The sequence below is a fragment of the Sebastes umbrosus genome, chromosome 3 (assembly GCF_015220745.1).
Source record: "Sebastes umbrosus isolate fSebUmb1 chromosome 3, fSebUmb1.pri, whole genome shotgun sequence".
Lineage (NCBI taxonomy): Eukaryota > Metazoa > Chordata > Actinopteri > Perciformes > Sebastidae > Sebastes > Sebastes umbrosus.
In genome coordinates this window covers 3,459,317-3,474,411 of record NC_051271.1, presented here as the reverse complement: position 1 = coordinate 3,474,411, position 15,095 = coordinate 3,459,317, and the positions used below count along the sequence as shown (strand labels likewise).

The following is a 15,095-nucleotide window of genomic DNA, read 5'->3' as shown; positions in this document are numbered from 1 at the left end:
CCAGGAAGAGCTGGAAAACGTTGCTGAGGTGAGGGACGTCTGGAATTCCCTGCTCAGCCTTGTGCCCCTGCGACCAGGCCCCGAATAAGCGGAAGAAAATGGATGGATGGATGAAATTCAAACTACTTTACTCTACGTTTATCATTACATATATCTACAATTCAGTTGCGCATATCCGTAATTCACATTGCAGATATCCGCAACTGAATTATGACTAGTCGTAATTCCAGTTCAAGACATCTTTAATTCCCGTCAGTTGAAGATATCTACATTGTCCTTTTTAAAATTACATTTTGACTGAACAGAATGATGCTGTAGATATCTCAAACCGGAGTTACAGATTGTCAAAATGTAATTACAGATATCTAGAATTAGAGTTTTGACTAGGCGAAATGACGTTGCAGATATCTGTGATTACGTCAGAAGGGGGTGGGATGGGACGCGAGGCGGAAGCTATTCAAACATACTATACTATATACTATGGGTTTATAAAGTGTGTATGGAGACAATAGATCTATAATATGCAGCAAATTTTGACCAAAACTCTCTAGCTAACAAAGCTCTCGTTCGCCACACATCGTTTGTGTTTTAACAACGTTTCGCTCATGTTCCGCCCTTAGCGGACTCTCACACCATTAGCACTACTTCACTTCGCTCCGACCGTCAAATAACGCTGCGGGTGGGTTTACACTGGAGATAGTTGAAAGCCCGGTTCGTCACATACTGTTGCTAAAGGGTGCCTCCGTGCGTTGGTTTACGATGTCGAGAGGGGGCTGACCAAACGGTGGTAAATGACGAGTTGGGAGTTAGAACGGGCTGTACTGACACCTGTTACGTAACAAACATAGTTATTTTACGTAAGAAACATAAATATTTTAACCCAAACCATGTTTTCCTTAACCTAACCAAGTAGTTTTGTAGTGTAAGTAAACCCTAAAACTAAGTTTACTTTGAAAATTGTAGCTTTCGGAAACTAACATGCCGTCCCTGACATGTCCAAAACTGACGCTAGAGGGGTATTTAGAGCATCATAGTTTGAAGCGTAGGCCCACTAACTAAGTGGCGGTATTTGTCAAGTTGGGAGTGAGAATGTGTCGGTTGCTCATAATGACGAACCAACTTATAATTATCACAGGAGTCTGAAGTTCCCCTCAGCTCTACAACGTTTAGCCCCTTTTAGCTAATTTGTTTTGGTTTTATGGCCTGAAACTGGTTCACTCTCACCACTCTCATAACGGTGTTTTTGGCCACAGCTGCTGTTCACTCTGTACACTGCCTGCCCTGCACCAATGTGAACATAGTAGAGCATTTATCAGCTAAGAAGTGTAAACATTCTAACTAACGTCAGCCCTGTTAACTTTATTAGGTGACAGCCGATATGTCAGTGTTGTTACAGCTTGTTGCGGCGCTCTCAAATGGCCCCAAAATCAATGATAGCAGGTTTACGGATAACATCTTTGTATTGTCATCTGTCCAATCCTGAATCCGTTTCCATCCATTCATTTGACAGAACCCAAAGATGAATATGTTGATTCCAAGAGAAAATTGATTTTCTGAAGATGCCCTCTATCACTTTTCCTAAAGTACATCCAATATACGTCTACCGACTCTTTCTTGTCTTCTGTTTCGTCCTTTCCTTCCTCTTTTTTTTTCCATTTTTACTCTCTCCAATTTCTTCCCTCATCTGCCTCCCTCACTTTCACCTTGACCTCACCTCCTGCCATCCTCTCCCACTCCCCCTCCTTGCCCTCCTTCCTCTCCTTCCCCTTCGTACCTGCGGAGACGAAGAGGATGCCGGCGCTGAGGATGATGTTGTGGCGTGACTTGTAGAACTCGCTGGCGGCGATGCACAGCCCCCCCATGAAGAGCAGGATCACACTCATGATGGGGAAGATACTGGAGGCTCGTACAGCGCCTGGACACACACACACACACACACACACACAAATTATGGTTATTGTCATATTTGTCACCACTGGTCACATGCTAAAGATATTATTATTATTATTACAAACAGTTTGGATTACCAAATGACCTTGAAAGACCTTTAGATTATTAGTGATGAATTACTCCCAGGTCTTTCTCCACCACCTTGGAGTACTTCTATAAAATGGCACCCGATTTGACTGTTATCAGGTCATTAAATAGGCCTTATCAGTCGCTATAAGCACCACAGATGTTGGTCACTAGGGACCTACTACGCCTATTATGTTGCAAAAGTGAAAGTGAAACTTAAAAGCAACACGTTCTAACATGTAAAACTGAATGAAACATCACGTTTTGAACACAAACAAAAAGCATTCTTTAGGTTTAGGCAACAAAACTACAACTTCTTTAGGTTTGGGCAGTAAAACTACAACTTCTTTAGGTTTAGATAACAAAACTACAACTTCTTTAGGTTTAAGCAACAAAACTACAACTTTAGGTTTAGACAACAAAACTACAACTTCTTTAGGTTAAGGCAGTAAAACTACAACTTCTTTAGGTTTAGGCAGTAAAACTACAACTTCTTTAGGTTTAGGCAACAAAACTACAACTTCTTTAAGTTTAGACAACAAAACTACAACTTCTTTAGGTTAAGGCAGTAAAACTACAACTTCTTTAGGTTTAGGCAGTAAAACTACAACTTCTTTAGGTTTAGGCAACAAAACTACAACTTCTTTAAGTTTAGACAACAAAACTACAACTTCTTTAGGTTTAGGCAACAAAACTACAACTTCTTTAAGTTTAGACAACAAAACTACAACTTCTTTAGGTTAAGGCAGTAAAACTACAACTTCTTTAAGTTTAGACAACAAAACTACAACTTCTTTAGGTTAAGGCAGTAAAACTACAACTTCTTTAGGTTAAACAACAAAACTAAAACTTATTTAGGTTAAGTTAAGGGAAAAACACCATGTTTTGGGTTAAAATAACTACAAACACAAACACAACTACACAGGATGCGAACTTATGGAGTTTCACACTGTCAATACTACATGCTACGGTCGCTAGAGGTCGCTGTTGTGTTTTATACCTTCTTTTTCGGTGATCTGCCATGTGAATAGATGATAAAACCTACTAGTGAGTGTAGTAGGCGCCTACTGACCCACATTTATGGTGCTTATAGCGACTGATAACGTCTATTTAATAGCCTGACAACAGTCTAATCGGCTGTAAATGGTCAGCATTTAAAGAGAATATACTCTGCATTATATTATTCTGCACCTTGACTTCTTTTCCTGTATTATTATTATTTACTTTGTGCACCTTTTGTCTTCCTTTTCTATCTGTATCAAAGATCTCTCCTCCGTTGTGCGGCGTGTCCGTCTCCTTCTCCTTCTATCAGGCTCTATCACTCCATCTCTCCGTCTGTCTCTGTCCTCCTCTCCCTCCCCTATCAAGTCTGTCCATCAGCTGTCTGTCTGTTTGCCCTCTGCGTGGCTGATTTGCTGATTGGCCTCGGGGTTGTCATGGTGCTGCCGTGGTCACGGAGCTCGATCTAGTTTCTGAGGTGACCAATGTCACATTCCTGAACTTTTCATGCCGATACAGTTTCCCGCATAATTCTGCTTCCCTTTGTTGATAATTATTCTTCCTTTTAATCCTGACTTTAGTTCCCTTTCTCGTTCTTTGCAAAAACACAAATTAATGAGTAAAACAAATAAATTATTAAAGTTGTTCATTAATATCCATTTGCATGTTTGCAGTGTTTTGAACCACTACGTTAACTGTGTTTAGAGACACTTTCCACACTCTGCTATTGAGAATATTTATCTTTATATAATGTTCAACTTTATAATAAGGTAAATGTTTTATTTATGTTCACCTTCAGATGACAGTTTGACTAATATTTAAAAACATTATTGATAATTTATAGGTTGCAGAATATAACCACAATGTAGGTTAAAGGATGATTATATTGATGTATTATTTTTCAACCCAGTCTCCAGAAAAAAAATGTTGACATTGTATGTTTCTGCAAAAAAGAAAAAGGGCTACAGTGAATTGTCAACGTTTCTGAACCAAAAATACGTTTCATATCAGCCTCGTATCATTGTATTAATACACAATGTTAGGTGGTTATGTTAAAATAACAACGTGTCAACATAATGTAACTAGCGATAATAAACCGCAACCGCCCTTAGCAGACAAACGTAAACTCAACGTTTACTTCTGTTTCACACGGGACACAAACACCGGTCTCCTGGGAGAAAGTCCTGTGTTTGTTTGACCCATCCACCCGCCCTCAGTGGACTTTCTCACTTGTTATACTCGTTATTATATCACGTATCTTTCAATAACACCTGCTCGATATACTACGTGACTTGCTCTGACTGAAAAAAAACAACATTCGATGTATCTGGGGGTTTTCAGAAACGTACAATGTCAACATGTTTTCCTGGCGACTCGGCTGCATTGTTGTAGTTTGGGCCTTATTATTTTTTTTCATAAAAACAAACAAGAAACAAGCACAGTCAGATTTATTACATTTCTTCAAAGTAAAAATGTACCTTCTGGTTCAACTTTGACACGCTGTATTTACCAAACTTTTTCCTCCTGTGCAATAAGGGATTATTACCATCACGTCAGGTGTGTTTTTAACTGATTTAAACAATCTGGTTAAACTCTGGGCTCATTTATCTTGCTGCTCGTGTTTCTTGCCCTGTCAAACTTTATGTTCTCAGAGTACAGTATTACCCAAACAATAATAGAATTGATGGCCAAAACAAGCAAAATATGAATTAAATAATATTAAAAAACAACAATACAAAACAGAGTTACTTCTACTGTCTTGCTCATAACCTAAACAGGGCTGCTGAAGGAGGAAAGAGCACATCACTCGCGCTTTTCCATCCAAGATCTTGTTTCTAATGACAATATCTCTTTTTTCCTTCCCTTTTTCCTTTCTTTTTTTCTTAGTGTCTTCTTTCCATCCCTGTATCTCTCTCTTTCTCTGTGATAGTTCCATCCACTGAAGCAGATCAAATATTAAGGTGACCTCAGACTTGGCACTGCACCAAGCTTCCCCTCCCTCCTCCTCCTCCTCCTCCTCTTCCTCCTCCTGCATCGTATTTGTTTTAACCCCATCTCCTCTTCTTCATTGACATGTGCTGTCAGGGCAAATTGTCTTCAAGGTGGAAAGACCCTCATACCAACCACGTACTGTATGCACACAGAGACACACATCGTTTCTTTCTAGAGTAAGCGGAAATGCCTCCTGACACACACACACACACACACACACACACACACACACACACACACCTGTACTACACTTGATTTATCACACACTATGGTGAACACACAGCTGGCTGAGATTCTCCACAACGTTCAGAGACACACACAGAGTATATACTCTGTCCTGGACGGCGCATAATATACGGCAGCAAGGTAGTATTTTGTTATCAAATGGTTATTGACCATCTCCTCTTTAGTTATTACACTTTTGCATTTCAGCACACAACATTTACAGTTTACAGTGACAACAGTGGCATTATTGGCCACTCAAAGTTTTATTTTTTTAACGTGTTCTCGATTTCAGAGAGAAGTAAAACAAAAACTTCTCATTTTTATTCAGCGACTGATTTTCTAGCTCTCTGGCTAATAACTGTAACATCAGCGGTGTGAGTTGGTTGGAAAACTTCAACCTCTTCAGCTGATTTTCTGCAGAAGGGTTTTGAAGATGCAACATGCAGAGTTTTTAAACAGCGGAGATTACAGCTAACAAAGTGCTTTTTTTATGGGAGTTTTTGTTTGCTCTTAAAGGGATAGTTTGAGTGTTCTGAAGTGGGGTTGTATGAGCTACTTATCCATAGTAAGTGTTATTACTTACAGCAACATATTCTCATACAACGGTTCGTACGATATCTTACGAAAACATTATTCCTCCTCATTCGCCTGTGAATGTCCAGCAACGTTCGCTCGTTACATGCATACAGTCTTTTCAAAATAAACTTGCGCCTTCACAAGAAACAACTTCCTTTTAGGTTGAGGCAAGAAAGCCACAAACAATCCCTTTAAATGAATCGTTGTTTAACTTTGTTAAGACCACAAATATATAGAATCATAACTTCTAATCTCAAGGGCTCTACTGTATAATAATTTATCTTAGAGTACGGATGGTCTGCAGGAACACATTCATTTTTTATTTATTTTTTCACAATGATGCATCAATTTATAGAAGCTAGTGAAACAGCGACTGTTGGAGGTGCAGTGTGTAGGATCTGGCGATATCTAGCGGTGAGGTGAGGAGATTGCAACCAGCTGAAGCCTCTCCCGTGTGCCAAGCGTGTTGGAGAGCTACGGTGGCCGACGCAAAAACGTGAATGTCGCTCTCTAGAGCCAGTTGGAGCAGAGCCAGTGTGTGTACGTGGGGAGTGAGTGGTGAAGCAAGAGAGAGAGAGCGGCGGTGATGGCAGAGAGTAACGAGTTTGGTATGTCCGTTCTGGGCTACTGTAGAAAAATGGCGGTGCAACATGGCAGAATCCGTGAAGAGAACCCGCTCCCTATGTAGATATAAAGGACTCATTCGAAGCTAACAAACAGCACAACAACTCTTACCAGGTGATTATACACTACAGAAAACATAGTTATTAATATTATATTCCATTTCTGCCAAATAGATCCCCCGAAATGTTACACACCGGACCTTTAAGACTTCAGCTTTGTGTAAAGTGTGATACAAATACAGGACGAAACCAAAAAGGGCAACTGTGGTGGGAAGCTAAAATTGCTAAAATACAGGTGATGGAGGGATAAGAGTGGAAAAGAAAAGAAGACAATAGGAAAGAAAGCAGAAGAAGAAAAAGAAGACGAGACAAAAGGAGAAGCGAGAGGACTGCAGGCCTTCAGTTCTCTGTGAAGCTGCTTCGCCTCAAGCAATCTCTCTCTCTCTCTCTCTCTCTCTCTCTCTCTCTTCACAGCGCTTTAAGCAGAAAGCAGAGAGTTTAAAAGGAAGAATTTTTTAACCAAATGCGCTGGCCTCCAGGCGCACCCTGCCACCAAGCACATCGCGGCACAGAGCCGGAGAGACGGAGAGAGGTGAGCTGACAGTGAGCGAGCTTCAGCAGCAGTGAGGAAACGTCCACGGTGTGTTTTGAGTGTCTTTGTGGAGGACGCTTGAGGCTGCTGTGGGGATTGAACCTCTGACTTCCTGGTTGTGGGATTATCTCTGTAAACTTCAGGCCGTCTTGCTTCATCACACAACATTATTTTAGCGAGTTAACATGTTCCTGCTGTATTTATTTTTGCCTGTTCTGAAACTTTGCTCCTGCTCGCTGTTGCATAGCCACTGAATCTCTAAATACACCAAGCAAAGCTTTAGTTCTGTATCCACAAACTCCTGAATGGCTCCTGGTTGCTGTTACCACTTTTGATGCCTGTTGTTAAATATAAGGGATAGCTCATAAATTAGCTGTAATTAATGAGGCCGCTTTACAGACGAGAGTACTGGTTGTTTTCTACGCTGTGTTGTCGGAGCAGATCAAATACATACATACATATTTTTTTGCAGAGATTGCACGTAGAAGTAGTCAGAAGTTACTTTTACAAAACGTAAACTTGGGCAATAGATTTTAAGGGTAACACACATCGGTGGTGCATGACGAGGCGGAGGCATTCACGTTGCTGTCTCTTTTATATTTTCACATACAACTTGTGTATTGTTTATGTTTGTTTTTTCTTCTCTGTTTTAAAACCTCCCCTAATTGGAGTTGAATCAACCAATCAGCCGTTCACTGCGTAGGGTCACAGTCATATTGGAACAGTTTGATCTTTATGGTTGGGGTTCACAAAAAAAAAAGTTAGAGGGAATGTTACGTGTATAACAGAGGCTTCGATACCAGCATGTGTATTTTCATATCTTGACTAATATGCCCAATGAGTCATGGAATATTGAGAGAATTAGGGGGGACGTGATCTTCAAAAATGTGAAATACTTGCCTGTGAATATTCAGCCCGTTCACACAAATAGGCGTATAAATGCCACGATAATGCGCAAGGCGTTTAATGTGCAATGAGTACGCCTTCTAGATTTCTGTACATTAACCTGCTTATTGCACGGCTACTTACTGAAGAAATCAATAATTTGACACAAAAACGGTCACTAGAGTCCGACATCAGAGCTGCGCCCATAGCAACGGTCTGTTATACATAGCAACGGTCTGCTATACAGAAATTACAGACCGCAAAACGCCGTGATTGACCAATCAGAATCGAGTATTCAACATTTAACATAACATTTAAATCCCTTCATGCATTTGTGGCCATGGCCTCTATAGGGGGTGAGCATGGAACATGTATCTTCAGCACATCCACGCTACACTTCTTCTTCTGTCTGTATGACGCGTCTGGTGTGTGTGTTCAATTGATGAATGTCAAATGCTGCTGTGCTTTGATGGCCGGTGTGTGATGCACTTTAGAGTTCATTTTATTACAATTATTTTCAGAAGGGTGAAGATTTATGAACTGGTGGATGTCTCTGCCACTGTATACGTGCCAAATACATTAGCAGGGTGTGTTTCTCAATCAATGAAAGTGGTCACTGATAAACCACTGCAGTATTCTCCAAAACTATTATTACTAGAACTCCGTAGTTACAATAACACAGTTGAAGATATCATTGCTCAGCTGTGTTGGAGCACGGTTATGAAAAAGTGAAAGCAATAAGCGAGCGCAGAAGCATCAACAGTTGATTATCTGCATCTATCAATCCATCCGTACTCATTTATCCCGTACAGGGCTGCCGGGGGAGTTTCCCACAGCTCATACTGGGAGAGAGGCGAGGTACACCCTGGACTGGTCACCTGTCTGCTGCTAATTATCTGCATGGAAGCGCTTTGTAATATTGTTGTAATGTTTCCCTGTCGGACCATCTGGAGGTGGAGGATTATTATTTCACTGAAACGGTTTTAAATTAGAAGAGATTTAGGAAGGCTTTCTATCATTCCTGAACATACTGAGACTATCATCCAGAGGACAGAGTATCGATGATAATGAGACTGTTGCTAGGGATATTCCAATAACATAGGACTACAGGTAATCATAAATATAACTCATATAAATCATAAGCTGTGTGATATTTCATTATACAAATCATAACCTGCTAGCCCTGTCTCCTAAAAATTACATTCCCATACAACAAGGGAAACACATTTTGTTGTGGATTATGTTCGTCTTGACGTATCACAAATACTTTTGTAACGATAGTTTGCAGAAGTCCGCGTAGGGAGGAGGTCGGAGTGGACGGTTGGGTCGTGTCCCGCGTGAAACTAAAGCAGTATTCACACCGGATCAGTGGCGAACAGTCCTTTATGCAAATGAGCCCGTCCAGCGCGATGCGTCCGGCTCAAGAAACTTGGACCAAGCTGTCAAACTATAGGTGTTCTCAAATTAAACGTCATTCAGCAGTGGCAACGACTATTTCTCTCTTTAAATGTTCTCAGAAGTAGATTTGCACCGCTTGAACGTCCAGTTAAGGGGAGCAGGGCGTCCCCTAGTGTCTTCACCTGACATGGTGGACATGTACTGCTGGATTTAACATAATAGACATGACCACTGACTATCTGTGTAACAACTTAGCCACAAATTCACAGACTGACCGTACACAGTCCAGACAAATACTCGGTTTTTAATGAGTCTTGTGTTTTGTTTTGTTTCGATTTACAATATTGACCAGGTGTTTAAAACTGTTTAAAACTGCAACTGTAATCCGGGAGAAAATACGTTTCCCTCAAAACGTAATCGAGAATGCAGTTTAGTTGTATGGAAACGTTATTTTGTAGGAGACAGGGTTGAACCTGCATTGTTTTATTATTATTATTATTATTATTATTATTAATGGTCTCAAAAACAAAACTGCATTGGGAATTATTGTATGTTTCGAGGGAAACATATTTTCTTGTGGATTACGTTTGTTTTCGACGTGAAACCAATAAGTTTGTAATGATATGAAGTCTGCATATGGAGGAGGTCGGGGTGGTGGATGGGTAAAAGGGTTATTTTATATTCGTTTGTAACTTAATAACGTAACAAACGTAGTTATTTTAAGCCAAACCTTGATGTTTTTTACTAAACCTTTTGTTTTGATTTAGAACGTAAAGCACGTGTTCAAAACTGTTTAAAATCGTGACCTTCATCCGGGAGAAAATACGTTTCCCTCAAAACGTAATTGAGAATGTAGTTTAGTTGTATGGAAACGTTATTTTGTAGGAGACGGGGTTGAACATGCATTGATTTATTATTATTAATGGTCTCTGTTTTTATTGCCCTCGTTTGAATGTGTTGCATTTTTTTTGCTTTTGTGAAGCACTTTGAGCTACAGCTCTTCTACGACAGTGGTCTATAAATAAAGTTATTATTAGCATCATCATTATTATTTGACACACAGGTGGTAAGAAGCTAATGCTCAGCTAGTTTTTTCTTCTGTTTGTTTTTTTTTCCTTTTGAATCTCTGTGATAATTAAGAAAGTTAAGCAACACTGTGTCATCCTGTCATCTTTGTACCATGTGAGTCAATATGTACTGTGCACTATGGCTCTGATATAAAACACAGACAGACGGCAGAGCACACACACACACACACACCCAAAAACACACACACACACACACACACATACCAAGACAAAGACACACTTACTAAAGCAATCTCTTTCCTTCCTCCGTCTCTTAAACCTCTTTTCATTCTCTCTGTTACACTCCCCCCCCCCCCCTTCGTTGCTCCCACTGCTTGGTTGGTTCTGCTGCAGTGGTGTGTGTTTATATGGTTGTGTGTGTGTGTGTGTGTGTGTGTGTGAGTGTGTGTGTCTGCTCTGACTTATGGTTTCATTAGCTGCGGCAGAGGAGAGCCTTGTAATTGTGGCTGAATTATAGAGGCGGGGGTGGACACCACCATGGGAGCTCCCTGGGTTCACACACACACACACACGCACGCACACGCACACACACACACACACACGCACACACACACACACACACAAACACACGCACACACACACACACACACACACACACACACACACGCACACACACACACACACACACACGCACACACACACAAACTACAGTGCAGTGCAGCAACCCCCCCATTACTTTGTCACACACACACACACACACACACACACACACACACCAGCTCAACAAGCTACAAAGTGAACACACTCATCGATCAGCCTCCCACCCACTCACTTGCTCACTCTCAGGCTACAAAGTGGGGTGTTTCCCATACACACTGTATACTACCCACGCAGGAATGATCTGCTCGCTCTCGCACACACACACACACGCACACACACACACACACACACACACACAGACAAACACACACACATTTCGCCCACGTGGGAGAGCCCAGCAGCAAAGAACATGTGGTAGTGGGAACTTGGCAAAACAGCTACAAGGGAATAACTAACTCTGTGTGTGTGTGTGTGTGTGTGTCCGTCCATGTAAAGCTGACAGACTTGTTCGCCGGTAGAATCATTTTTGGTTTTTTTTAGAAAATAAACAGATCTTATTGAGAGGGAAGAAGAAAAATGTGAGCATGAACACACCACCGGACAGATGTGTGTGTGTGTGTGTGTTTGTGTGCATGAATGTTGTACACACACGAGGGTGCCTGCGCAGCCTGCCAGTTGTTATCACGCCGTATTACTCATGTAAATCGTGATATGCCTCCGTGTCACAACTCGGCTCCCCAAAAATAGCTGCCATGACATCAGCCAGTGGAATGACATCATCAGCGGGTGACGTCATGTCGTCTCCTAGCATCCCGATCCGGAGTCTTATAGTATTATGTACGAGGATCCAGCGGTCTAATTATAGCAACAGCTTTATATTACAGCAAAAAGACTGCACACCGCTTCCACTTTAGAGCAAAATCAGGACTCTCTCTGTAAGTGTGTGTGTTTTCCTATGTTTCTATCTTTATGAGGACCTCACAAGTGAAGACACTTTGGCAGGTCTGCACTTGTTCAAATTACTTTTTGTGCTTTAAAAGGTGCAATGTGTAACAGCATTTCACCTCTACTACTGGGTCTATACAATCTAAATTTACATTCAATAATTGTCTAACTAACCAGCCCGTTTGCAGGAATAGGCGTATAAATGCCACGATAATGCGCAAGGTGTTTAGCGTGCAATAAATACGCCTTTATGGATTTTTACGGACCACAATGTAAACTCATCCCGTGTGTAAATGTTATGGGAATAGTTGTCGACATTGACCGGTGTTTTGTTTTGTAAGTTACGTCAGTGATGTTTTTATTTATTACGTTTGTGACGTGTTTTCCGTATTTGGGTTACGTTGTTTCCATACCTATTTTACTTAAAGATAGGGTCGACGATGTTGGAAAAGCTAGTACAATTTGAAAGTAGCATCGCCTCAGGAGCTCCGTCTAAACCCGTCCCCTCCCCTCGGCCTCCTTCCAAGGCAACGCCCCCCCCCACACACATGCATGAGCACCGCCGCATCGTAACTACTTCACAGACACATAGCGGAGAGAGGACCTCAACTCAACAAAAAAAAACTGCTTGGTTAGGTTTAGTAAAAAGCACATAATGGTTTGGCTTAAAATGACTACGTTTGTTACGTTGTTAAGCTACAGACGTAAATTAAAATAACCCTTTTACCCATCCATCACCCCGACCTCCTCCATACGCAGACTTCATATCATTACAAACTTATTGGTTTTACGTCAAAAACAAACGTAATCCACAAGAAAATATGTTTCCCTCGAAACTTAATTCCCAATGCAGTTTTGTTGTATGGGAACGTAATTGTTAGGAGATGGGGCTGGGTTATGGGATCCATTTGTTCAGTGAGGGTCCTCACAAATATAGAAGTACAAACATGTGTGTGTGTGCCTTCTTCAAGCCAGTTAGGGCCAGAGCTGAGCTGTTAGCCATATCTAATCCAATTCAACGGCTCCATGCGTGGTACAACACACACACACACACACACACACACTTCACACACCTTCAAAAGCACACATTCACACACTGTGTGTTATATACTTCACACCCTTCCCATCTAACCCTGCATACACACAGACACTGTACTATCCTAAGTCTATGCTGTTATACACGACCATGCAACCCAACACGTGATGGCTCACGCAGACCCTTAGTGATTACCAAGTGTGGTACGCTTCATCATTTTAATTAAACCCCAATAGTTCCTTTGTTATCGAGCCTGAAAACACTCTTTAACCTCCCTAACACAGATAACCATGACCTATACTCTTCTTCTCAGCCGTAACAACCCCAAAACACATACTTTATATTTCATCTAAGTTTTGCATGAGCTGAACTGAGAGTATTTTGAATGCATAAATTCATCCTGGTGACGCCGAGAGACAGACCACTGTCCCCTCAGGTTTCAAGGACAACAGGAGTTCATGTGAAATGATAGAAGACAGTGTAAGAGATATATGTTGGACATGTGACTCTACATCAAAAAGTGGCTTATGTAGGACATCACAGAGTCTGAATGTTATGTCCTCGTATCATCTTTGTTTTCAGGAGAGCCTGAAATATGATTTGGGATTTTGCAAAATTGTCCAATGTCAACATTCTCCACTTCCCTGGTTAGTCTATAATATGAAAGCATATTAATAGGCAGGAGAAGTGATAGATACTGTAGATGAACAGTAATGTTGGTGAATGCAGCTTTCATTGGACTGACTACCAGTCAGCTGTTGCTGTCAGATGCATGATGTTGACACGTATGGAATGGTCATTACTTCTACATCTGGTTCAGATGGGTACACCAGCATGGTAAAGTGTCCTCTATATTATGCTGTAGTGAAGGATTGGGGTGGTGGCTCTGTCCTCTCTCTCTCTCTCTGTGGCTGCGGCTGATAGTACTGCTGCAGGAGGAAGGCTGACTGCTCGCCCTTACATAACCACATGTACACATTCACCCAGAGAGAGGAGGGTGGGGGTGGCGGGGTGAGACGGCTCAGAGAGACGGAGTGAGAGAGAGAGATCGAAAAGACCCCTTTGGGGAAAGAGAGAGAGAATTAAAGAGAGTGTAAAGAATCCTAAAAGAATGACATCCTCTATATAATATCAGTCTACTGCTGCTTTAGTTGGTATGCGTGGTACTAAATGGTGGCAGAGTGTTAATGAATTGTGACATTTCTGTCTATGTCTTCCAGAAGTGGGATTGGGTCATTTGAGGAAGTGGATTTTTTTCCCACTAAATTGAAAAGCTTCTGCACATTTTTTTAACGGGCGAAACCACACTAACAACACAGAAACCACTGCTGCACTACAATAACTATACGTTTACATTCACATTAATATTCCACTATTATTCCGAATATGACAATATTGTGAATTTGATACGGGTCATGCAAACAGCATATTCCTATCCATTTTCCGATTAAGACATGTTGGATATGCTGATATTATTCAGGTTTTAGGGGCATTCTTTGGACATGTATACAGCACATTCACAATATGAGTCTCAATCTGAGTTTTTGCGGTAGTTTTTGACACACGGCCTCTTGGCTGTTTGAGGCCAGCGCTGTGTTGTACGCAAACCGACGAGCCGACAGTTTCCAGAGATGCCCAAAAGAAAAGAATGAGAAACTCACCTACTTTTAAACATAATGAAAGACTTGGATATCAACAGGTTTTAACATGTGCAAATATCATATTGCTGATCTTTTCAAGAAGGTCGTTGAAGGAATGAAAGAGGGAGGCTATTTTCAAATCTTCAGAATAAAAGTGTCAAACTGTTAAAAATAAATATTTACTTTTTTCATGTGTCTTTGACATATTCTACAGATATGGACATCAAAACTGTAGTAACGTTGCTGGATGTCAATATGTCAAAAGATCATTTTCACTGTCTATTTTTGCTGAGATACGCAGGCGACATGCAGCTGCACCGCACCTGAGCTGCACTGCTCATGCAGGCTGTTTGGCTGCTCTAACCTGTCAACATGGACGCCAAAATAAAAAGCAAGAGGTTCCAAAACTCACACGCGTTGCTCACGTAGGCAGTGTGTCCCGGGAGTTAGGAGCACCGAGCACTCTTAAGTGCAAAATAGATGTGGGCGGATCGATCTGAAAATATCGATACTACCAACATCTCGTTGTGAATATTGATT

The 15,095-nt window shown here is 41.2% G+C and overlaps 1 protein-coding gene across 1 annotated transcript in view; it reads right to left on the bottom strand.

Annotated features, from left to right (window-relative positions):
- LOC119484691 (voltage-dependent calcium channel gamma-2 subunit-like) overlaps positions 1-15,095 on the bottom strand; it is a 77,269-nt gene that overhangs the window by 5,221 nt on the left and 56,953 nt on the right. The window contains exon 3 of the mRNA XM_037763717.1: positions 1,775-1,915. Within this exon, the coding sequence (XP_037619645.1) occupies positions 1,775-1,915 (141 nt within the window). The remainder of the gene's footprint in view (positions 1-1,774; positions 1,916-15,095) is intronic.